General features: G+C 40.6%; 4 protein-coding genes across 12 annotated transcripts in view; 1 reads left to right on the top strand and 3 right to left on the bottom strand.

The window, feature by feature from the left end:
- Window positions 1-17,468, top strand: part of LOC117571732 (protein hu-li tai shao) — a 32,599-nt gene extending 15,131 nt beyond the window's left edge. For 2 of the 9 annotated variants that reach the window (XM_052005175.1, XM_052005176.1), the window contains exons 4-12: window positions 1,818-1,944; window positions 2,011-2,494; window positions 2,562-3,270; window positions 3,334-3,457; window positions 4,617-4,727; window positions 4,791-5,085; window positions 5,158-5,256; window positions 5,324-5,395; window positions 7,960-12,567. In XM_052005175.1, the coding sequence (XP_051861135.1) occupies window positions 1,849-1,944; window positions 2,011-2,494; window positions 2,562-3,270; window positions 3,334-3,457; window positions 4,617-4,727; window positions 4,791-5,085; window positions 5,158-5,256; window positions 5,324-5,395; window positions 7,960-12,326 (6,357 nt within the window). In that variant the 5' untranslated portion in view covers window positions 1,818-1,848 and the 3' untranslated portion in view covers window positions 12,327-12,567. Of the gene's footprint in view, window positions 1-1,817; window positions 1,945-2,010; window positions 2,495-2,561; window positions 3,271-3,333; window positions 3,458-4,616; window positions 4,728-4,790; window positions 5,086-5,157; window positions 5,257-5,323; window positions 5,396-5,860; window positions 5,929-7,415; window positions 7,485-7,959; window positions 12,569-13,085; window positions 14,586-14,955; window positions 15,024-15,418 lie in introns of those variants that run through there. The other 7 variants (XM_034254046.2, XM_034254045.2, XM_034254049.2 and 4 more) reach the window with 7 other exon arrangements.
- Window positions 17,469-18,056: 588 nt separating this feature from the next.
- LOC117566712 (facilitated trehalose transporter Tret1-2 homolog) lies at window positions 18,057-19,614 on the bottom strand. The gene has a single exon (XM_034246257.2). It carries the CDS (start codon window positions 19,564-19,566, stop codon window positions 18,157-18,159), a length of 1,410 nt encoding a protein of 469 aa, XP_034102148.1. The 5' UTR covers window positions 19,567-19,614; the 3' UTR covers window positions 18,057-18,156.
- Window positions 19,615-20,783: 1,169 nt separating this feature from the next.
- On the bottom strand, window positions 20,784-21,378 carry LOC117567159 (protein PET100 homolog, mitochondrial). The gene has a single exon (XM_034246972.2). It carries the CDS (start codon window positions 21,263-21,265, stop codon window positions 21,023-21,025), a length of 243 nt encoding a protein of 80 aa, XP_034102863.1. The 5' UTR covers window positions 21,266-21,378; the 3' UTR covers window positions 20,784-21,022.
- Window positions 21,379-21,669: 291 nt separating this feature from the next.
- Window positions 21,670-26,226, bottom strand: LOC117567156 (uncharacterized). Its single transcript, XM_034246968.2, has 7 exons — window positions 25,579-26,226; window positions 25,260-25,510; window positions 24,392-25,195; window positions 24,165-24,328; window positions 22,868-23,884; window positions 22,452-22,780; window positions 21,670-22,379 (listed from the first exon to the last, which is right to left on the bottom strand). Exons 1-7 carry the CDS (start codon window positions 25,713-25,715, stop codon window positions 21,998-22,000), a joined length of 3,084 nt encoding a protein of 1,027 aa, XP_034102859.1. The 5' UTR covers window positions 25,716-26,226; the 3' UTR covers window positions 21,670-21,997.
- Between the last annotated feature and the right edge of the window lie 18 nt (window positions 26,227-26,244).

The raw sequence follows: 26,244 nt of genomic DNA, 5'->3' as shown, positions 1-26,244 counted from the left end.
TTCGAAATTATTCTGTTTGATTTCAACCAAACTTCTCGTCGCATCGCCCACGCACTCAACACACTCGGTGAGCACATACAGTAAAAAGTTCAATTACCTGGCAACGTTGTTGTGGTGTTCGTATAGTTGTAGTTGTCTCCCTCTCTCTTGTTCTTGCTCTCTGTTTTAACATTTGCTGTGAGCTGTCACTCAAATTGTACGGCACGCGCTCAGTCAGCCATAAGCAGCACTCACGTCATAATTAGCGGACAGCAGCAAAAGAACCATCAACCAAACAAAAACACAACCGTTGAAATGCACTTTTAATATGCATACTTGCATTTGTTTGCTGGTCGATTGTCAAACGAACAAAAACCATATTCAAAGGTTCTTGCTCTTTCTCCCTTATGTTGCCTTTAGAATGCAATAAGCTGAGTACAAAGTTGCCGCTGCGTTGATATGCACACACTTTCTTTTTTTTTTTTTTCTGTAAAACAACTGCTGTTTTGCTTATTGCTGTCTTTATTGGGGCTTCCTCTTTAAATTGTCATTATCTTTATTTTAATTAGTCGGTAAGACAATATGCAAATGTGTATTCACATGCCGGCAAGTGTAAGTTTCTATACGTGGGTGGAGTAAATATATGGGATATAATGCAACTTGCAAAATTGAGAAATCTAAATAAACGCATTTGCTTTGCGAAAGGAAATCTAGGTTCGTGCATATGTATGTATATATATCAACTATCTGCATACTGCACTCACGTAAATAAACAAGACGCAGCGAAAGCGAAATTGAAGGTTAATACCATTCAAACCAACCACCACGCCTAAAATTAAACGAGCTACGCATTTTTTTTGTTTTTAGTTGTTTATTTGTTTTAAGTGGCGAAGCGGCAGCGTTGTTGTTGTTGCTGTTGCTGTCGCTGCAATCGTTCGTCTTTAGCGCTGCTCTTTACGCTTGAGATGCGGCATAGCATTTTCTATTTGTATGTGTGTGTGTGTGTATTTATTTTTGCTGCCACTTTCTTCATTTTGTTTTCTAGCGTCAATTTAATTTCGTAAAAAGTCAAATACACATTTATATCAAAATAAAAGAAAAATTATCTTAAAATAGTTTTTCCATTTCTATGTTGGCGCGCCGCACGTTTTATGTTCACACTTCCGTGGGTAGCGACGACAGCGGCAGCAAAGCTAGCTCGCTCTACTGCGTGCTCCACACCCCAAAAAAATAAAAATATTTTTCCAACGATTTTCCTTTCCAACTGTCGAATTATTCAAATTTTTTTTTTTGTCCAAAATTAGACTTGTTGGGGTTGTAAATTAAATAAAATCATATAAGGAAAGCGATGTGGAAAGAGTTTGACCGACTCTCCAGAATTTTAGCTGTTGTGCTTTTTGTTGTTGCTTTTGCCATTCACAGTGCACGCAAACGTCATACACGTATATACATATGTATCTGACCCTTTCGCTCTTGCGCTGCATATATGTTGTGGCTTGCTCTCTGGCCTCTGCCGCTCTCTGGCTTGCTCAATTTGTCTCTCTTGCTCTCTGTGTCGGCAAATAAAAGCAGCACTGGCTGGATGGGTGGTTCAAGTGCGCCTCTCCCTGCAGTTTTATGCAGGCGCTTCACTCTCCTTTCGATATGCAACCCCCTTTTTGTTAGCTGGTTAGGAAAACCGAGACCGAAAATGTTGGTTTGCAGTTTTTAAGGTCAGTTGAGAATTTTCAGCTGAACTTCTCGTAAGCAAAAATTCGTATTCCAACCGGATAGTAATATTTAATATATTGCTTTTGTACGTGAACTAATCGTATAATTTTGTTCATTTTTATTTTTAGCATTTTTACAAAAATATAAACAAAGCAAAATATGACTGAAGTAGAGCAACCGCCACAGAACGGCATAGATCCCACCGCGGGTGATGATGATGAGAACAGTAAAGCACGCCCCGCTGACATTGAACAGGTAAGAGTGAAACAAGAGTTCTCATAAATTATACAAATAAAACTTACTTTCGTTACTCTACTAAAGGATATGCGTGAAATGGAGCGACGCAAACGTGTTGAGGCCATTATGGGTTCGAAACTATTTCGTGAGGAGCTGGAGCGCATTGTGGACTCGGCACGCGATGGTGGTGCTGGGGCCAGTGGCATATTGCAGCAATTGTCTGATATTGTTGGGGTACCAGTAACCCGAGTGGGCAATGTCTTTAAAAGCAGCAGTTGCATGGTACCTATCAATGATATACGTGGTGTGGAGTCGATGGGTTATGCCAAGGGTGAGAAGATACTCAGATGCAAATTGGCTGCCACTTTCCGTCTGCTCGATCTGTATGGCTGGACGCAGGGTCTGGGAGCACAGATCACAGCACGTCTCAAGGTTGATCAAGAGTACTTTTTGGTCAATCCCTATGGACTGCTGTATCACGAGATCACCGCGTCGGCACTTAATAAAGTCGATATGCAGGGCCAGATTGTTGAGCAGGGTACAACCAACTTTGGTGTGAACAAAAGCCGTAAGCTATACATGTACTGCAATTATATGAAAGGATCTCCTATCTTTGATTTGTTCCAAAATTACAGACTTTGTGTTGCACTCGGTTGTGCATGCCGCACGTCCCGACATCCGTTGCGCCATCTACATTGGCTGCAGTCCCGTCGTAGCGATCTCCTCGCTGAAGTCGGGTCTGCTGGCCCTTACCAAGGATGCCTGTGTTCTGGGTGAGATTAGCACACACGCCTATACCGGTCTGTTTGACGAGGAAGAGCGCAATCGTCTGGTCCGCAGCCTGGGACCAAACTCCAAGGTCATGTTGCTGGCCAATCACGGTGCTCTATGCTGTGGGGAGACCATCGAGGAGGCTTTCTATGCTGCCTGTCATATTGTGCAGGCATGCGAGACGCAGCTGAAACTGCTGCCCGTTGGCATTGATAATCTGGTGCTCATTCCCGAGGAATCGCGCAAACTGATCTACGATCAGTCGCGTCGCCCACCAGAGGATTTGGAGAAGAAATTTGCTGCTGTCACGACCGACGAGGATGCCGCCGCTGCTGCCAGCAAAGAGGAAGCTGCTCCGCCCAAGATTGGCAGCCCACCCAAATGGCGTGTGGGTGGCGCCGAGTTTGAGGCATTGATGCGTATGCTGGACAATGCCGGCTATCGCACAGGCTACATCTATCGCCATCCATTAATCAAATCGGATCCGCCAAAGCCGAAGAACGACGTTGAACTTCCACCGGCTGTGTCTTCGTTGGGCTATCTGCTTGAGGAGGAGGAGCTCTTCAGACAAGGGTAAGAGCAAAAAGAGAATTAACCTGAATGGAATTGTTATTAATATGTTTGTGTATTTTGCAGAATTTGGAAGAAGGGTGATCTGCGCAAGGGCGGCGATCGCAGTCGCTGGTTGAACTCACCGAATGTTTACCAGAAGGTCGAGGTTTTGGAGACGGGCACACCAGATCCCAAGAAAATAACAAAGGTAGAGATCATAACATTTGAAGATAAGCATACGACACAACAGCAAACACAAAAAGTTGTTAACCTCAAGGAAATCCAGGGAAATTAGTGACAATTTGAGTACACTATAACCGATATCTGATTATCGTAAATCCTAATAGGAGCAATTTTTTATCCAAGCCCAGACAAAGATCAAGAGCAGCACAACATTCCAAGCAGCCATCTATAGATATATATATATATTACTATTAATAACCATTAGACATTCTCACACTCTAAACTATATGCTACATTTTCTACTTGCTTTCTCAAAACAAACAATTAAATGTGCTAGTTGACAAACTTTGTTTACAAATAGAATCTGCAATAATTTTGTAACCAAAATGCAGCTGAATCGCCACTAAATATATTAAAAACAAACTAATGCTAAATTAAAGACAACAACAAATATGAAATGCTTTATAAATTGTAATTGTGCATTAATCAAATAAATATAAACGTATTTAACTAAATGTCGCATAGCTGATTGCTAATGATTTTGTGCCTTCTTAGGGAGTTTCCAAATTTTATTATTTGCCATACAAAAACTGAAAAATGAAAACAACAATGCAAAGAAAGAGAAAGACATTTGTTACTAAATATTTAATCGATAGTTGTGAATCAATATGAACACAAGATTACTAATCCAATCCAGCACGCATGTCTTTTATTTTTCTCATTAATTCATTCTGGTTTTTAATTCTTTTTCTTTGCATGTTTGTCTTTTGTCTATCTAATTATTTTATTTATCGTTTTTTGTTTTTCAATCACCAAAGGCACAAAACCATTTATGCTCGTTATATATTATTTATTAAAATAACATTCAATTATAATTAACATTTGCTTGCAATTGTGTAAATAAATATATGTCTGGTGGTGTTCCTTATACTAGGGAATATTTTGGTCTCTAATAATTCCATCATGATATTTCATGTTGTGCACAATTTGAACAAATTAAAAGAGTATTAAAAAACATGTCGTTTATTTGCATTTAAAAAAAAATCGACAAAACAAATATTCAAATCTAAATGAAACAAATTTCTTTCTCTTTCATTTTGAATTGCATCCGTAAATATGCGCGTGTAAACCCTTTTCGCTCCAAAATGAAACCCAAACAAAAACCCATGAACCATGAACTTTAGTGGGTTGCCGAAGGTTCACCCACTCACTCAACGCCAGTGCGGATCGAGGATCCCTTGCAGTTTGTGCCAGCCGGAACGACAACCAAGGAGTTTAAGCGCGTTCAACAACAAGTCAGTAAACAAATTTTAAGTTCTCCTCTCTGAATATTTAATAATATATTATTTTGTCAACAGATCAAGGATAATCGACGTGCGGATAAAATCTCGGCAGGACCACAATCGCACATATTGGAAGGCGTCACCTGGGATGAGGCAAATCGCATCAAAGATGCAACTGTCTCGCAGGCCGGCGATCATGTGGTGCTCATGGGTGCTGCCTCCAAGGGTATCATTCAGCGTGGCTTCCAGCATAATGCAACAGTCTACAAGGCACCTTATGCCAAGAATCCATTCGATAATGTGACAGACGATGAGCTCAACGAATACAAACGCACTGTGGAGCGCAAAAAGAAGAGTATTCATGGCGAGTGTAAGTTTTGGATCTTAATCAATACCATTTGGCTACAGACTTAATGTCATTTTTGTGATATTCCTATTGCAGATACTGATACTGATTTCTCCGAGTCGGAGGCGCTTAACTCGATGCAGGCAGCGGGCGCCCATGCGCATGCAAAACACGCACAGAGTGAACCAGAAACGGGTAAGAACACAACACAGTATCTCTTCTCTATCGATATTAAATTACACGTTATAATTGTTAATTGCAGAACACCAAGTGATACAAATCCAAACGCAGCAGGCGCCAATTCCCAGCCAGGCTGAGGTGGTCCTGAGCGATGGTAAGTGTCGATCTATATCAATATTGATCAATGTTTTCCTCTTGTTTTATGTCTGCGATTATTTATGATTATAATATACAAAAAAAAAAACAGCGTTACGTCTTTCATATCACATCAAAAAACAATATTCAAATTTGTCAAACGGAAACTGGTTAAAAGTTTTCTTATTTCGTTTCTTTTTTATGCATTTCGTTATTTGTTATTTATTTTTGATTATTTTTTCGTTATTATTATGTATTTTAGTTTATTGTAGAAACTATGTATATTTTTTTACGCATTTATTAATAATTTATCTAATGTAGAATATTGTATTATTTGAACAACTGACTTTGAATCTAACCTTTAATTTTACTTATGCTATTTTCCTTATTTTATTTATTTTTTGCCTCTACTCCACCTCTTCAACATAAACACACAAACACGAATAAAAACTTCAAATAATTTCATAACAATTACAATCGAAAGTTAACAAAAAAGTTCTCGTAGCACTTGATAGCGTCTCAACATCCTTCTTGTAAAAAATCAATACAAAAAAAGAAAAAAAAAATCGTTTCGATAACATTTCTGTTGTCTATCTGCTATTACAAATTCTATCTACTATTTAAGGGATCACCTGTTGTACGGCGTGTATTAAGTGATTTTTATTTCGACCACAACAACTACAACAATCACAGCTACAACAACGTTAACAATATAAAAAAATTTAAAAAAAAAAACAAAGAATTCTTAAGTCCCTTTTGCAAACTTTTGCCTTTTACGATTACAGCTGCAGTTTTATTTTATATATATTAAATTCTGCATTGTATTTATATGTTTATTGAGCACAGTTAATTGATGTCAATTTTATTTTTAATGCAATCTGGAAAATTGTTACTCAAAATTTAAAACGTTATGGTTCTTTTTTTATATTCATTCTTTTGAACAATTTTTCTTAGCCAAACACAGGCGCAAATAAATTGGCGGCTCAAATTGCTATAATTATGTAGTTAAACATATTTTTAGAATGTGTGTAGGGCAAAAAAAAAAAAAATGAAATGAAAATACAACAAAACCTAAAACAGCTAAAACAACAGCGAAGCTCAACAAAACACGAATACTACTTCTTCTTCTACTACTACCACTTCTACTACTACATACTACCTTTTCTACTACTATAACCAAACTACATGTGTGTGTGTACAATGCTGCTGCTGCGCTTTAAATTATCTACACACCACCACTTTCTTTAAAACAAAAACCAAAACAAAAACAATAAAATGCAGTTTAGTACCATACATGTAATGAGTTAGAGGTGAGTGCAGCACACAAAGGATTAGTGTGTAGTATAACAGCAAACAACAACAATCATAACACTACTACTCGTAAATAGTTTATAGACCGCAGCGAAGAATTAATCTATGCATCTTCTCATACATAATAAATATCATAACACATTTCATCGTGCGCTGTTAATTAACATACAGTTAGCTTTTGCAGTTCTCTCTGATTGCGCTCTGTTAATTCTCATTGCTCGTCATGCTAACAGAATCAATTAGCTGTTTAATTTGCATAAGGGCTTCGCTTACATTTTAAATGTACCTAAAGCAGGGCTGTAAAAAAGAATGTGGTATATTTAAAATACTACTCGCTTCGCAAGTTTTACTTTTTGCAGCCTTGTTGCATATAATGTTATTCACATTTAGTTAGTTTTGTTACTGCAGCTGTGTTTACTGTTTGTTGCCGTTTGCATTCTCAGTTGTTTTAGCCGTGAACTACACAATACACTACAGCTAATCCAACACTACAACCAAAATTTACTAAGCATGCATCGATACTAACCGTATTTAGTATTACTAAATAAATCCTAACTTGTGTGATATATTGAACATATATTATATTTTTTCTATTTACTGCTTAAGTATGTTTATCATAATTTATGTTTTATTTTTGAATCTGAATCGAACGAGATCGAAGCAGAAAAACAGCACACGAAATATGTGAATTTATATGTTACATTTTATTTCTCAATACTCAATTTTAGCCACACTTAGTTTTATTAACGGCGAACGCTCTCATACAGCCACAAATCGCAAGCCGCCAACTGGCCGAGGTAACGATCCCCTTTCTCTCTCGATTAAAAATCCATTCCTTGAACAGCACAATATACTATACCATATAATGCTGTCATATTGTTGTACATAAATACTTGAACTAATGGCCAAAATGTTCCACTGTTGATCGGTGTTAATAACTCCTTGCTCCAAACCTAAACATCACTTTACATATATTATTGCACCCATTTAACCCCTAAAACTTAGATCATCCGGTTTTGGATTCAGCTAGGACAAGAGTTAGATATGTATATATACCAAATATATTTTTGTAGTAGTATTATGAACTATGTATTTTAGAGTAAATCACAGTCAGTCAAACGTGCCGCAATCTTCAGGTACAGATTCGCTGGCGGGCTCTTGACTTGAGTTGCGCTCTTGAGAGTAAGTCTTGTTTCATTCATCGATGTCATCCAAGACTAACTGTTCACATTACATTTCTTATTCCCACACACACACTCATTCAAAATGAAGAAGCACAAATTCAAGATCAAGCAAATCACGATTCAGTCAGTAACCAGAAGATGTTGAACAGCGTTGAGGGGCAGCCTATGAAACCGAGTGCCGAGGAACAAGAAGCCGCGCATCGTCTGCAGACTCAGAGTAGCTGTCGTCGTGATCTAAGCATTGCCTTTCATAATCCCAATAGTAATAGTAGTAAGATGACCCAACCCAATCCCAGTCCCAGCCCCAGTGTTAGCGCAACTGACTTGACACAGCAAAGATTAGCCGATCCTCAAGCAGCAGCGCCTTTGCTGATCATGCGAGACTTGTATCCCTACGCCTATTTGGCTGCGTATTTGGGTCGCTGTTGTCAGCCCGAGATCTGCTCAGCTCTTTTAAGAGCCATACACTCGGAGCACTTGCCTTGCTATCGCAGCGGTGGTCAACGCTCCAGCACTACTTCGAGCACGGTGACCACTCCAAACACCAACGAATCTTCGCCGTCACACAAAACTCTACAGTTAGTGAATAATGTGCCAGCTCCGTATCGCACCTGCTCGCACTTTGGCTTCAATTCGCCGCGACAAACTCCGCGTACGGCGCACCGACACATGCCGGATGGCACAGAGCGCATACACTATCGTCCCATGCAACGGCACATCAGCTACGAAGAGATCTTTGCGACTCCTCGCTATGAGCAGCTGTGTCAGCCCTGTTTCGAGCATTTGCTACGCCTTAAGCCGGAAATACGACGTCGTGCTGGTCCGGGCAGTAGCAGCGGTGGCGATTATCCCGATGATCTTATCAGTTGTGGCAGCAGCTTAATGACGCCGCGCAAACTCACGACTCTGACGGAGACGAATGATGAGCATCTCGATAATTACGTAGAGCGGGCTTCGTGTCATGCGGGCACCCAGACAGATGGGAGTTTCCTGCGTCAACTCGAACGTTTTAACTTCTCTGAGGAATCAACCAATACCAATTATGGATCAAGACTGCTACTCAGCGACTTGAGCTTGGCGGGTTTTCAGAGTTCCTGCAGTCGTGCAGCGAGTGCAACAAGTGAACCGCCACTGCGAGCCCTAGCCGGTAGAGGATTGGAATCGAAAGCAACCGTAACGGATATTACAGAGGTCTGGAATTTTGGCAATTGGCAGCAGGAACCTGCTGAAGAAGAAACTCCTCGGGGTCAAGAGCCACTCACTGAACATCGCATTACGCTTGAGATAACACAGCAATTTAATGCCGCAGAAGAGCAGCAAGCAGCGGAAGCATTTGAACGACAGTTAATGTCTCGCGACGAGCGGCAGCGTCGCAAGTGTGAATTTCAGGAGTTGTGGCAGGATCATGTACAATACTTTGGTTCCAAATCGGCTATGGAAGAGGACATCCCGGATGGTTCGTTAAGAAGCCTTCACAACGGTGGCGAAGTAGCTGAAATTATAGAAGAACCAATTGGTGAAGAAGCGGATCGTGATGAAAAGCAAACGCATCTGGTGGCTGTCGAGGAACTGCCAGTTATGCTCCAAAAATTTGAGCAAAGTCTATGTGTAGTACAAGATAATTTAGGTAGACTAGTTGCTGCCACCCAAAAGCTGCAAGGCGATATAGGCAGAGAAGGATTAGCTTTAGAGGTAACCGAAGAAAATGGCGCGTTATATCGGTCGATTAGTTTGGAGAATATTCCCGCAGCTGAAGATGGAGCCATTGTTTCCGAGCAACCACAATCGTTGAGCTCTAGCACTGAAGCTGAAGAGGAAGAGCAAGCGGAATTTGAGCTGCCTACTGAAAACGAGCATGAGGAGAAGCGGGATGTTGAGAAACCTGTCTCACCTTTGTCCGAACGTAAAGATATCGCAAAGGACGATGTCGAGTGCATTGAGGACGATGAAAAGGAGATCGATGAGCACGAGTGTCCCATTGAAATAGTTAACTCTGTGGAGCAACAGACAGAGCACCCTCCGGAGACAGCAACACCAGCTTGTCCAGCGCGCGATAATGCCATATTTTCGCCACTGGAGAGAGAGATTCTCGAACGCATTGAGGCGGACCGCTTGAAGGAGCGTGAATCGATCTTTGGAAGGATTGACGAAAGCATACGCAACAAGTTGACATGCGCCAAACTCAGAAATATCGCGAGTGATGTCGAAGAAACGTTTTCAACTTGCACACACATCTTTCGAAGTCCTCCGAAGACACCATCTAACTCTGCAGCTATAGGTACTGAGTCGCCGCATCTTTTTCAGTTTGGCAGCGAACCGCGTCCGTCCACCTATAGCATGCACAACATTGATGCTCCCAGCTGCTCGACTGCCCATCTGCATGTCTTAAGGGGTGAGGCGCCGCGATTGTCACGTTCCTGGGCTAGCTATCGGGAGAGCAGCGAACGATCATCCTCATCGCCTACTTCGTCGGCAGCGTCGCAACCTTCTGTCGACAGCAGTACAAAGACCACAAAGACTTTTCTTTATCGTAGCACTCCGCGCCAGAAACGAAATTTTATCCAGGAGAACATACGAAATGCAAGCAAACCTCGCGTTCTGCCCAAACCCACATCAAGCTCGGCAGAATATACTCGTAAGAACCGCAACCAGGCGGCAATCAACAATGATCCATCTTCTGTATGCACATTTCAGGCGGAGGAACGTGGCAGCGGTGCTCGTTTATGGGTCTCATTGCCCGTAAGTCCTCGTGGCATTCTTTGTTCGAAACGCAGATCAGTTAGTCCAGGACCTTCAGCAACTTATCCGACATCGCATTCCTCCTGCTCGCCATATGGGAAACGCCGCAAACAAATTGGCATTCACATGCCCAAGGGACGACGTAACGCCAATTCACGCAATGCCCTGCAGAAGTGTTTGTCGAGTAGCACTTTCCTTTCTGAAATATGTGAAATAAATAGTTTGCATCAGGCGACTTCAACCTCAACCTTTGATGTCAATCTTAAGGAAGACGATACCCTAATTCCCGTTCAGGAAGAAGTGCCTGCAATAAATTTGAATAAAACTGATAGTACCCTTTACTATAGTGCCAATGACAGCTCACTGCCAGAAGGTCAGGGAAAAACTGCTCTAGAATTGGGAAGAAATCACATGAAAACGACAAGATTGTCTGGCGGTGAGACCACAGACTCCGCTAGTCAAGTTGATATGGAAGAGGAAACAGATGCTGTGGAGGTAACCGCAGAGGAATATGTTGAGAATACAAGCTATACTGGAGAAATTTCGGAACACTCGCTAAATGAAGAGATGGATCTTCCAGAAGCTAACGCAACGCCCTCTGGTGATGCGGAGACCACTGAAGAAACCGATGGGGAAATTCTCCAAGAAGAGGAAAACAGTACGCATGAAGATCCAGAAGAAAACTCTGAAGCCATTGAAAATAGAATTCAAGCGGACTCGCAGCCCTCTTCCAGCGACGCTCTACCAACATCAAGCATGGAAAATGTTACGATTGCCTTGGGCTTTAGGGTGCTGGCACCAAGCCAGGACATTATCATCATCGACAAGGATTCTGAAATATCAAATAATGTTGCAGAAAACGAATGCGACAATCCCACCTCTGAATTGGTTGAACTGCAAGAAGAGGAGGATGAAGTGAGCAGTATGATCCAAGTTGTTGAAAGCGGCTCATCAGCGTATATGCTCAAACCGGGGAATGCACACTTTAAGCTAAGCTTCAGTAAACCATCACAAAGCTCTGAAGACTACGAAACCGAGAGTAGTTCAACGAATAGGGAATTCCTACTAACTACAAATCGGGACTTGCAGCAAACCTCAGAGCAGGAAAATTCCGAGGATGATGATAACAAGCCAAACACTTCTGCAGCGGCAGCTAAAAAACGAAAATCACGTGCCCGAAAAAAGAAAGCCAATGCACATGTTGATTCCGAAATTGTATTAAATACGCAGTGTAAAATCATAGGTGGAACCTTACATATATCCGAGGACCATCTCGACGACATACAGTCACCTCGAAACATAAATAGGGAGAATGATTTAAACCCCTTTATCGATTTGCAAGATTGGAACATCTTTGAAAATGCACTTGAAGAGGAAGAATTAAATATTACGGATGATGAACTTGAAATAGAAGTTGATTTAGATATAGATTCCTCCGAAGAGCTCTTGACGATAAACCTAACTTCTAACCAATTACAGTTATCGGGCGAAGACACGCTTGAAATCGACATATCCCTTGGTAGCTACAATAACTTCGGTCAACTTCAATTGGAACTTGATGAAGGTCTGTTCGTACCCAGCTCTCCTACTGAAAATGATTTGATTTTTCCAGAATACTTTGATTTTGGTTCTTTTACGCTAGAATGTTCAATAAGCGAATGTCCGTCAAATGATGACAGTTCTTCGGGAAAATCGCAATGCCTGGAAGAAACCTAAAATGAAACAAACCATTTAATACACTTGGAAGAAGAGATAAAAAATAAAAACGAATCTGATGTTAACAGCAAATAGGAGAACTAATAAATATTTTTGCAGACGAGTTGACCTCAGACGATCCCAAAACACCTCAAACGCTATTGTCAAATGAAATAATTGCATAATTCTTTTCTTGTGTCAAGTCAGAGTCAACAATGCAAAGAAGATCCTCATTTTTATTTCATATCATTCACTATTGAATAATTTATATTTTTTGTTGTATAATTTTTCTGCATTTTTCTCATATTCAAGCATGAATTATCACATTTGTATTATCATAACTACTATATTACTAACCTCACTTTTTAATAATGGTGAAAAAAAAATAAAGTTGATTTTTATATTTTGATTTGTATTTTCAAACTATTATAATAATGGTGGAAGAGCAATAAAATTTTATATTTTGATATTTTAGTTTATTATTAAATATTATGAATTATTTATACTGTTAACGGATTGTTTCTTATATACTATTCTCTTTATTTATAAAACCCCCAATAATGTTAATATATGATTGTATAGTACTAGGTAAACGTTAAACATTCTTAGTCTTCTGCTGTTAATTGTTAAGTGTTTGTAGGAGATGTCCCGTTGATAAACCCCTCCCACATTGTCGGTTCTGTGCTGTCTATGCAAATGTGTTTCTCGCACACATACACATTACACAACATCATAAGAATTCTCCATCTGCTATTCTCTCTCTTCATCTCGAACATTCAGCGTTGCTGGCTCATTTGTTGCAGAAATATGCGTTCCTCTATGCGCCCAAATACCGCTTCTTTGACGCATGCGTCGAACGCTTTCAACGTCTACATGCGAATGTCATTTACAAACTGAATGACACCTCGTGTAAGCACAGCTATCCACCGCTTAACAACAGCACATACGAAAACTTCGCTGCGAATCTCGTAAGCAGCACACCGGCGAGAGTAGCTGTCGATAACAGAAACAACAATAACAGCCTTAGCAATAGCTCACCGCATCGCACTGTGTCGCATTATGGCTACAATTGCCCATTGACAAATTGTCCCAATATTCTACTGCATCCGGCCAATCAAAGCATCTGTCAAACGATCTCGGTGCATCGGAACAGTTTAATTTCATTCATTGATCAGACATCTCTAAGCAATGCAAATCGCAGGGTTTTCAATGCCCTGAACAAAAGCACCAAACATTCCCCCACAACGGATGAGTCCACCTTGTATGTAACGGCCCTGGACATCCAATTGGAGCCGTTGACGCCGCCAAATTCACGCACCCACAGCTCAATAGCTGGCAGTGCCAATGACTCGCTGGACGAGTTGATATCGAAATTCAAAACGACGGTGAATTTGAACACGCAAGCCACCAAATCGGATCGTGATGAAGACACTCTCTATCCGTGCAGCTATACTTCGCGCCTCTTTTTGCCCAAGGGCAAGTCCGAGGCCTCGCAGGGCTTGTTGTATGAAAATATGGCAGATAGCGGCTTGGGTGGCAGTGGAGGAGTAGGCAGTGGAGGTCATGGAGGTCGTGAACGTTTAACCACCACTAGTAATGATTCGTCAAGCAGCTCTCCTGAGGTGGAATCTCAATTGAAATTGCCGTGCATTGATATTCTCATTAACATTTCGTTGCGCAATTCGGAATGCGCTCAAACGGTGCAAGAGCACGAATTGGAGTTTCGTTCCAAGCTGGAGAAAGTCATCGATGCTGAGATCCATTATATATCACAACAGCTGGGCATGCGGTCACGTGCTCCGCTCTCCACGCCCACGTCGTCCACAACGCACTTGATGCAACGAAGCAACTCGGCGCCGGCTTTGTGTCACAGCTACAGCTATGTGGAGTTGGCTAATTCCGAAGTCCCGCTGGTGCCACCATCATCATCGACGATTAAATCGGAACCGCATGCGCTGCAGCATTCGCTAAGCCCCTTGGAAATCCACTTGAAAGATTTACTAAATAATATAATTCGCGTTCATGAGTGGCACAATCGTGCCTTCATCTGTGAGTGCCGTGCTCTCATTACCCAGCTGCGTGAGAACTTTAGGAGCAAGATAGATAGATAGATAAAGAGATATATTAAGCTAAGGAAATACAATATATTTTTGTTCTTTACTTTTGGATATTATATATTATTATTGATTACGTAATAGAGAAACACATGTTAATATTTTTTGTTCACTACCTTCTTAAATTTTGTATATAAAATTCAAATAAATGTTATCTATAAATTTACTCATTTAATTTACTAATCGTTAAGAATCACCAAATCAAAAGCACAGGTAACATTTTTGCACATTTTTAATGTATTTTTTGTTTTGAGCTTTGCATGTTTTTGTTGCGCTGTATGTTTTTGCTCTAATTTTGAATGCATGTTTTGTGCTTGTTTATCGCTAATATATTTGTGTACTAAAACTGCTACTCTACATTGTCATATACTCACATCCTTCATGTTTAGTTGTAACCTCATTTTATTTGTGTGTGTATTTAACGGTAAAGGAACAATGATTTTTGTGTTCGTCCACTTTGTTATACAGAGTACTTGTGGCTGTCTTTATCTGGAACCAATTATCTAATATTATTTCATTTTCTGTACAATCAACAGGTGAGAACGTACAAAATGGCGACCACTCGGAGGCGCACCTAAGCACCTTTTCACAGAGCAGTAAAGAGGTAAGACTACCAAGCTAGCAGAGCAAGTACGAGAGTGAAAGAGACATTAAAGTGCTTTTATAGTATACATATGTATGCACATACATACATACATACCTATGTATTTATAGTTTAAAAAAAAAAAATGCGCTTTACGATTATATTGTGGAAACCAAAAGCTGTAGTGCAAAAAAATAAAATCATAAAAATTTTTCAAATGAAAACCTAATGCACTTAACTAAGAATTGAAAAAAAATAGCAAAAAAAACTCTAGTCGGCTACGCTAAGTTTACTCTCTGTCTATCTAATGATCATTGCAATTCACTGTTATCATCATGTTCTTTAACGACATTAAAACATTGCTCGCGTACTAAACAAATTGCAAACGATATTCTCACTGCAAATTTCTATTACGGTTCCAGGATGTGTCCACGGACGGTTCACCCAAGAAAGACAAGAAGAAGAAGAAGGGCCTGCGCACACCATCGTTTTTGAAAAAGAAGAAGGAGAAGAAGAAGACCGAGGCTTAAGCTAGCTAGCTGGTCACACTCCACACATCAAGCAGCAGCTGGAGCAGAAGTGCGGGCGGGGACAAAAGTGTAACCGAGAGAGAGAAAATAAAGAGAAGCGCGATGACGACGATGATGAAAAACGACGAAACACGTAATATATTTGAATGAGGCATTAAAAAGCAACAAATGAGCAGCTAATAACAACAAACAACATTTTCATCAAGTAGAGTATAAAATATAATATGACGACAATGAAAGATCGTAAAGGGACGACAACAACAAAGTAGAAGTACATGAGTATGGCATTAAAAAAAGAACAGATACAGACTCAGATTAAGAAACAAACAAAAAGAAACGAAAAACAAACAAAAACACAATTTGCAATTTACACGCAATTCTAATTGATAATATTTAATTCTTTATACGCATTCGACACAATTGCCGCTGTTCTATACAAAAAAAAGAAAACAACAAATCTAATAGTTCTCTAAGCGCTTAAATATACTACGTAAAAACATTACATAGTAACAACAAAAACAAAAGTAAAAGTAAATTATAAACCAAGATAATGCAGAGTGTGTAAGAAATTGAATTATTCACTTGGGTCAACAAAATGTAACCAAATCGTTTTTTGTAATGTTTGTGCTTATTTATTTTTTTGAACAATCGCCACACAGATACAAAATCAGGCCCCTCTTCACACACACACACACACATACGAAATGCATTACAAGTACTCTTATCTGTATACAAATAAAAAATACAAATGCAATATTTTTATAAATGCAATAAAAAGCAACAAATATTTTGATATTCTTTGCATGCGAACGCGTGTGTGTTTGTGTGTGTGTGTTGGTTAGTTTGTTTTATATTTTATAATTATGATCTATTGTTCTTTTGTTTTTTTGTTCTCTATATAAAGGCGGCCAATTTCACACACACAAATACACACATAAAAAATAATAACAATTTAATAGAAAGATGCAGCATTGTATTAGTTTTTTATATAAATAATTATATATTTTTATGTACGTAAAACTGTTTATATATATATCTATATAAATAAATATATATATAAATATATTTGTATATGTAAAACAAATAAATTATGATGAAAGGATTAAAAAATGCACCGAAAAGCAGAAACATCAGTCAGATAAATGAGAAATATCGAGCAAAGATTAAGAATATGGAATGACGCTGTTTTAAATTTTAGCAATTGATCGATTTGTAAGTAAAAGTTCCGATATACGTATTATCCCTTAAAAATTGTGAAAAATAGCATGGCGAGCACAAGATCAATACCGAGTAGAAGAAGAAGAAGAAGATGGATAGTGAAGAAAACTCCCAACAAGAAAAACTGCCATAGCTTGTAATGTTTGTAAGGCACAAAGTCGTCAAATTGCATTTCGAAATAAAAGTAAAATACTAATAACAAATAATATATTCTTCGGGCCTATTACACAGTTTCTGCTTTTCATTGCATAACAATAACAACACAAGCAACAATTGATCGTGCATAAATATTCGCATACATACATACAGCAAGCATTGCCGGAGCCTTAGAAAACAGTTGAAAAAATTCAAAAAGAAGCAAACATAATATATAATATATTTAAATCATTGAATAATTATTGTTTATTTGCGCAACAACAGAAGCTTATTTCTAGCAACTTTTTTGTGTCCCATTCAAAAAAGTTTGTACAATTTCTTTCTATTTATCTTAGAAATATGTTAATATTCTCAGTGCAAATAAAAAATATATATTTCAAAACTCACGATAAACAAAATAAAGTGAAATAAAAAGAAGAGTTGATGAAGGAACCACGAAGAGAAATATAAAGAGTTAAACAGTGACTGAAAGCTGTTTAATTATATTCGTTAGAACCTAAGTAAATGCATATATATTTAAATTCGTATTATATAAAACACACACGACACACAAAAAGCAAAAATATAATTAATAAACACTTCGAAATTGTATAAAAAAAAAACTCGACTTTGGGTACTTTTTATATTGCAAAATCGACAATTCGAAGAAACTTTTGCTGAGAGATTAAATAAGGAAGACAATCGAATAGACATATGTTATCTCAAGAGGCAATATTGCTAATGAAACTATCATTAAATAACATTTGTTATCATAAGAACTGTCTATATCAAAAAGTGGATCTACCAAGCAGCAGACGATGGAACTCAAAAATAGAAATAAAGTCGAGTAATAGACGCGTGAACTTGACGAATTTATGAACTTCATAATATAATATGATTTGTATTTTAAGGGAGTATCTGCTAAATGACATATTAAATCGGATATTTTTTATGGCTATGTGGCGCTTGTCACATTATTAAATTTTTATTTGGACTATAATCCAATCATAAAGCAATCGTCAGATTAGATAAGACAAGCAATAACATAAATATTGGAATAGGTAATTCCAAATTCTATAGAGTGTTCTAAGAAAAATATAAAGTAGTATTAGGATAATCGAGAAAATATCAAAGAGAAGTAGGAAGTCATTTAAATAAAAAGATTTGGCGATTTGGTATGGAATAATAATGTTTTATTCTAATCGATATGTATGGACTAAAGCTATAAACTATACCTAGAAGTATGTAATAACATATATACAAGTACAGTTTTAATGCTTTTCTGCCTCCGTCTCTGTCTCATTCTTGGGAGGCAGCTTGCCACCGGCAAGGATGTGTTGAATCTCAATAAGGGTTTTGCCCTTTGTCTCGGGTACAAAGAACATACAGTAGAAGAAGGCAATGATGGCGATGACCGTGAAGATCCAGAATGTGGGCGCCGAGCCAATGGCGTTCTTCAGCAGCGGAAACAGTTTGGTGACCAAGAAGGCGGAGAACCAATTGCTGGTGCCCGCAATGGAGCCAGCGACACTCTTCACATCATCGGTGAAGAGCTCGGCCATAAGAATCCAGGGAACGGGACCAAAGCCAATGGAGAAGAAGACGATGAAGAGCAGAATGCTGGTGATGGGCAGCCAGCCAAGAGACTCCACAGAGCTTGGATCGCTTTCCTGCATGATGAAATAGACGCCCATCAGACAGGTGGTAATGGCCATGAATACGGATGAGATCAGCAAGAGAATGCGACGTCCAGCCTTGTCGATGATCATCGTGGCAATCAATGTCATTATCACTTGCGTGGCGCCAATGAGAATGGTGCAAATGGTTCCAGAGAGACCGGAACCAACATCCTCGAAGATCGATGTCGAATAGAACATAATGGCATTGATGCCCGTCCATTGTTGCAGTGCCTGCAGGATAACAGCAATTCCAATTCCCTTGAGCGTCAATGGACGACGCAGAGCTTTCCAAACGCTTTCCTTGGGCTCATCGTCTTCCTTGTTGGTCTCCTCCATGATTTCCTTTAGCTCATCACTGACATCAAAGTCCTGGCCACGCAGCCATTTCAACGATTTGGTCGCATCTTCGGGACGATTCTTCATGGCCAAATAGACGGGCGATTCCGGCATAAAGAAATGCACAGTCACAAAGATCAGTGGCAGAATGGCGCACAGTATGTTGATAGTTAACAGTGGCAAATAGCCGCCCACAATGTAGCCATAGAGCAATCCCGATACCGTGTTCAACTGGAAAAAGCTGCCGAGTGTGCCACGTGTGGCAAGGGTCGAAATCTCCGTGGAATACATAGAGGCTGTGACACAGAACGCTCCGCCGCACACACCGAGAATGAAACGACCAAAGTACAACATGGCCACATTATTGGCAAAGATCATCAGAATCCAGCCAACCATGTAAGGCGGGATCAATGCCAACATTGTCGGCTTGCGGCCAATCCAATCGATGACGAAACCCGCCGGAATGCACACACAGGTGGCACCCAACGTCAACAGGGATGAGATCCAGCCGAACTCATCATCGGATATCGGAAAGCCATAGGCTTCTTCCTTCGTCAGCATCTGCTCCACAGGCGCTGACCAACCCATGCTGGCGCCCATGCAGAAGGCTCCAAAAGCCGCGGACAAACCCGCTATGTATTGTGGCAATACCTTTGCCTTGGACATCTTTGCTTTCCGTTCTAGACGTTTTGATGGTCGAAACTAAACTGATTGTTGCCGGACTCCAGCTACTTGGCTGGTAAATCATTTCATTCTCACATTTGGACATGGTGATAAGTGCGACGCTGCCGCCGCCGCCGTCGTTGTCGTCGTTGACGTTGATGTCGACGTCGACGTTGTCATCGTCATCGTCATCTGTTACAGCAGCGTTTGGTCATCGAAAATCAGTTACATTTAATACTGAAGTGGGTCAAAATCACCACCCACTCCACTGGCATTTGGGAAGCATTGTTTAGGCAAGATTATTAAAGTAGGAATAAAAAACAATCTGTGCGGTTAAAAGATTTACAGCTTTCGTTGTTATTATACCCGGCAGATGCAGGGTGCAAAGTTATAATGGTTGTGTGAACAACGAAAGTAAGAAAGCTGCTACCTAACAGGCATTGTTTATTCTTGCTTAACCGTTTTGTTATTATCATGTTGACTTTTCTTCTGAATATAGAGCTAGAGACCTCGAATTTGTTGGCAATAATCTTAGGTAGATTAAGCATTCTTTGCGAATTTAAATAGCGGCTTATATGTACCATAATTATTATAAACATTAAAGTTCAACATACAAAAAACATACTGAAAACTCAATTTAAATGAATATGAATATGAGTTACCGAGTAGCAGTTAGTCGAGTTTTGCTTGCACCCTGCTTGGAATTCCCATTTCCTACAGCCGCGTGAGAAAGCTACATATGCAGGTGGTAATAACAGTTGACTGCCTCCCGCGCTTCGCATTCCCCGCCATAAATCGCATAGAGTGGATCTAATCTACAATAGAGTGAACCGATCACGGACATTGCTCATATGTTATAACGCAACAGAACCGTGCCTCGACGCAACGGTCATCTCACGGTCATCGGCGGGAAGAGAGACACTCAAATAGAGTGAGTGGACATAACGTGTGTGGGGCACTTCTGGCCAGTGGCACAAGTGGAATCCGGCGATAAAAATGATGGCTGAGCGCGCATCGAAGTGGTTAACTAAATCATGCTGCCCATTGATAAGTAAGTGCCTTGTTATTCTCCCTTTATTTACTATATATACTACACAATACAATCGCATAATCGTCATACCAATCCCTGGGTCCAATTGATAATACAAAAGAAAAAAAAAAACAGCCGGCACTCGAAAGAGTTCCTGTTAAATTACAAGCAGAGGTAAACAATGCAAAGATAACCTCACATTTTGTTTATTTACACACACGCAAAAATGATTGTTGTTAGTGGTTTAATGGGTGCTGTGGCGCAGTTACAAGGGCATTACAAAAACAATTAATTATTTGCTTAATGACACATCGCTACTAGTGATAGTCCACGACCACACGCCACTTCACTTGTTTATGTCTTATATAATCTAACAGTTCTGATATCAAATACACGTAATACAGCCGGGAATTTAGCCGGTGACGCGCTTTACTTCTTGCGCTCTGCCTCCTCGATGGCACGCATCATTGCAGCATCGTGCTTCTGGTGGTGTTCACGTATCGCACGCTGCAGCTCCTCGTGATGACTCTTACTCTCTGGCGGATAGAGTTCGCGTTTCTTTTTGGTCACCCATTCTTCGAAGTATTCCGGTTGGTTGAAGATGTGAAACAGTGCAACCGGGAACGTCATGTACATGCCCATTTTGGCCACTTCCAGTACCCAAGTGCCCATGTTTATTTCTTTCTAAATCTCGCACAAATTTAGGTTTCTTTATTATTAAACTCGACGACTATTTCGATGTTAGAACTGCTGTCAACAAAAATCAGCTGTTTTTGAGTATTGTACAATGTTGACCGAAAATTCAATGATAGTGTTGATAAGCACTCTTCAAAACCGATGACTTATCGATAAGTCGATTTCAAATTGAACGTTGGGATTATTTTTTATGTATGTGAAGGCTGGTTCGTCACATGGGTTTTGAAAAATAAACTACTTGCAATGGGATTTTCAGCAAAAATGTAACAGTTAAACAGATAGTACGTCAATGGGAATTAATTGAGTGCCATTACCAGGTTTTGAAGTATGGGATTTACCTTATCAACCCCATTGAACCCTAAGTTGAGTCATACACTTGATTGTTTAAGTAATAAAATATCTTTTATTAATGATTAAGTATATTAAAATATATAATTTTGAAAGCAATATTGGTTTTGAATATTTATGGGGCATGCATTTAAAATGTAAGAATCTTAAACAGTATGTGGAAAACGCGGCCAATTACAAAGCGAAAACGTTGTATCCTAAAAACTAATAAAGAATGTGCCAACATTTCTGTTGGCTCGTTTGTTTGTTTTCGAAAACAATTTCACGGAAGCAATGTGTTTGAGAAGAGATAATTTTTTAAAACCGTACAACGGTTTTAACGTTAAAAAGGTGCAATGCTAAATGTTTGCTTGCTTAATACTAAAGTGCCGTTTCGCCTGGATACTCCTCACGAGAAGTAATCAGTAATTTTTTGGTGAGTAAATGCTCATCGGCATCCTCATCATCTCGGAACAAAATGTTCTCCTTATTATGGTCATCATCCCCATCAGGTATAATACCAGTTATAAGCGGTGTATCTGCGGAACGTTTGCGACCACTACTGTTGAAGCTACCCAAGGGCGAAGCAACCGCCGCCGGTTCATTGCCATCCAAGCAGTAAAGCAAACTGGGACTCAGCTCCGATTCATCGTAATCCTCAATGTCCTGTGTAGTGTTGGTGCCACCAAAATCATCGGAGCGACTGGCAAAGGATAGATCCGCTGGACTGGCTGTCAGAACGCTGCGAGTGAGCAGATACTCCCTTAGGATTACAGAATACAGATTAAATATAGATTAAAATAATGAACTAAACAATATGATAAAAAGTTCTCACTTGAAGTCGCTTGTGAGCGCATTGTGTGGTTTGCCCTCCAATGATGGCTCCTCTGTACTGTTGCTATTGCTGCTGCTGCTTGAACGCTGGCGAGATGACAACAATGTGCCATTTATATACTGTCGCCTCAGTATATCAGCATAGCCGCCCAGTGAGGTAGCATCTTCGCAGTGCAATGCAGGGGGCTCCAATTGCTTGCTGTCCATCAGCTCGTCCTGGTCGGTTTGCTCAGCTTGGTCGACAAAGCAAGGATTCGGTTGCTTATCGCCATTGCCCAATGCATTGAGCAGCATCACCGGTTTTCGAGAACGCGGTGTCATAATTGATTCCTGAAAAAAAAAAATATTAGTACAGTTTATAGGATACAATTCATTCAATCCATGCACATGCCAAGCAATTCATCGTGCTGTACTTACCTGCATCGCCTTGGGCATGCGTTGGGTAGATTTCGTGATGGGCGACATTGAGCGACGACCCATGCGGAGCGATGGAGTACTCGTAATTAGATCGAGGTTACGATAAACGCTGCTCTGTAGCAGCTGCTGATGATAATCAATGTTACCTGGCAAGCCAATGCCAGCGGGCAATTCATTAGAGCTGGCATTTGTTTCCGATAAAGTATCCTCATCGATGGCATGATCTTGAGCTTCCTCCAAATCACTATCATCCATATCCTCGAGCAGGGGTGCGTCTGCCGCCTGCAAATGGCAGGCCGACTGCTTGGCGTCATCGCTAGGACGTCGCTTCAACGTTGCCGAAACGCTGCGCACCAAACGTTTTGTGGTCTCCGGTGTGCTGAATGGAAAACGCAGATTGCCCATGCTGACGCCCTTCATCAGTTTGCGTGTCAACGATTTGCCCATACCGCTGCTCGTTGCCGTTGACACCTCCACAATGGGCGTTAACGCAGCCTCCTCGTCGTCGTCATCTTCAACGCCATGCACCTGTGGTCGCAGACTACAGAGATTAGGCTCCGACTTGTAGCGTGATGATTGCTGTACGGGCGTACAGGGATTCGAGTATTCCTCGATCTCGTGCAGACGTCGATCATTCCATGCCACACTCTTCTTATCAGCTGCCACACTGATCAGTTGCTGTGCTGCCGCTGAGATAACCTTTAACGGGGTCACACACCGTGTATCGATCTCGTCCAATTCGGGCACAGCGGCGGGCACAGACGCCAGCTCATGTGATTGCTGGCGACTGACGGGCGCCGAGTGGCTGCTGCTGCTATTCGCACCACAGCTACTGCTACTGTCTGACGATGATTCGATCTTCAGCGATGTGGATGAAATGGATTTCTGAAGCGTGTGCAAAGGGTTAGTGCCAGATGCGGTGACGCTGATGGATGATGGAGGCAATGACATCGCAGGCGTGGGACTTTGGAATAGCACGCGCAACTTGGGCGCCTTGGCATGCGATAAATTTGGCGTCTGCGTCAAGGACAAAGACATGCGGTTAGATTACAACATAAAAAGCAAAAGAGTGCTACGATTAAGTAGCAAATAGATCAATCCTTGTTTTCATTAAATTACCGCTGGTATTTTTCATATGAAAATTATTTGCTGGCGATATATCCAAACAATATACAATTAATGAAAACAGAATCACAAACTCTTCTCTAAAATTAACGACTCGTTACATTTGATAATTTTGTGAATTGGAGTCGATGTTTATATATATAAACTGCAAAATAACCAAACCAACACCCACCTCTGATCCGCTCATAGCTTGCAAAGCAGGCGCACGTTTTGGGGTACGCGACATAAGGCTCTTGTGAAAGATGTGCTTCTTGATAGAATCGCCCAATGATTTGGCGCTGCGAGTTGCCTCATTGTTCTTTAGTCGATTCATTACAACCAACTGTAGTGGAGTACCTGAGCATAATGAGATGTTACATTAAAAACTCAAGTAATACATAAAACTTATTGTTCTTATACCCTGCCCATTCTGCTTGTTGAATTGCTTGATTAGTCGCCGTTTCTTCGATGACTCGGGCAGACTTTGAATGTGAGCATATAGCTGGGCCAGCTCCGTATCCGTAGTGTTAGTATTAGTGGCCGCAGCGGTGGCTGCACGATCTACAAAAGTGTACACCGTGTTGACCGTCGAGATGTCCGAGATGGATTCGTCAAGCGTTTGCTCCGGCGACATTGTTTTCTTGCGTTTGCGTTCAAGAAAGTACGCCCGAATATCAGTTGCCAGTTTCGCAGGCACAGCAAAGATGTCGAGGTTGCGGGATATCATGTAAGCGATGATGCTTGACATCCGTTTCGCCGTATAGTGCAATACCTCAGGCGGCAGGTTGCGTGGACAGATAAGATGTGGTGTAAATATCGTGGCCAAATTGGTTGCTGTCATCTTATTGCTCTGCTCGTGCAATGAGACGGCATGCAGCATTTCAATAATGTGTTTGAGCAACTCACGATGCTCCTCAGGCAGCAATAATAAGAGCAATTGCACCGAGTTTAGCAAGTGTTGCTGACGCTCCAAAGTCGACTGTGTTCTTTCTTCGGTAAGAGCTTGGCACAGTGGTGCTATCTGTAGATGTGCTGGATAGTGGGCATCTGTGAGCAATGGTTCGGGTAATTCGGCGAGAAAACTCTTGAAAACTGTGGCACAATCGTGGGCTGAGAATTCCGATTGTTCCAGTTCCAGTGGCTTGTCCTGTTGTATATGCAAACGCAGTTCGTTTTGCCTGGATACGGCACCTGTTTTACGAAATATGCCCTCCTGAGTAAGATCTAAGAGAGTAAGAGATTGGGATGTTGTTAGCCCTCAAAGCAAAGTCAAATGCACTTTACTCACTCTTCTCGAGCATCAGAAACTCTTTGAGCTCCAGGAGATGCATTAGAAAGCCCGCATCGATCTGTTGCTGCAAGCATTCCGTGGGACTGTTGCCCACAGATTTGCTACCAGCACCTGTGGCACAGCCCGTCACTGTTGCAACGCCAGCTGTGTTGCCACCGTGGCCCAAACGATGCTTCTTCGACAGGCGATTCCATTTCTTGAGCTTGCCTTTGTCCTCGTACACAATCTCGTGGCAGGCTAAATCGAATCTACAATTGGTGCGGTAATACATATAGTCACACATACACACGACTGCAATGATTTTCATTCAGCTTACTCATCGGTGTTCAATTCAAGCTCAAACGAGAGATGCATGCGTACGAGAGATTTATATTTCTCATAGTTGCAGGTGCGCATGCGCGTCGCCAGCTCGAGGTCGTTAAATTCATTGATATTCACGTATTCCATGTCCATTGTTGGATATGTATGATGATGTGACGTCGGTCCAAAACGAAAATATAGCGCTGACTATGTATGCGATTTGTATATGTGTATGTGTGTTTGTCGTTAGCAGCTGCTGCAGCGAAAACAACAAAAACAACGAACGAAACCCGAAAACGAAACGGAAATAACGCGCAGGATAACAATAGCTAGTAAATGGGATGCTCCTAACATTAAGCCATGCACTCCGATTGTTATTTCGCACTTAGTCACTAAAACTAATTAACTATATTCTGCACTATTCGACATTAACCGCACGTCTCATTTTCGCTGCTTTACTCTGAAAATTAATTGTCGGAAAATTGCCGACGCTCTTCACCAACCGCTGTGAATTGAATTGCAGAGTTGCCACTCGTTGCCAAAATAATACGCAAAAAGTGTTAGGAAACGAAGAAACTAAGAAATGTGCAATAATTATCGAATTATTTACCGCAAATTACTTTTTAAATTTAATATAATATATTAGGACTTATAATAAATACGTATACAAATTTAAACAAAC

Source organism: Drosophila albomicans, chromosome 3 (genome assembly GCF_009650485.2).
Source record: "Drosophila albomicans strain 15112-1751.03 chromosome 3, ASM965048v2, whole genome shotgun sequence".
NCBI lineage: Eukaryota > Metazoa > Arthropoda > Insecta > Diptera > Drosophilidae > Drosophila > Drosophila albomicans.
This window is presented reverse-complemented; position numbering and strand designations above follow the sequence as displayed.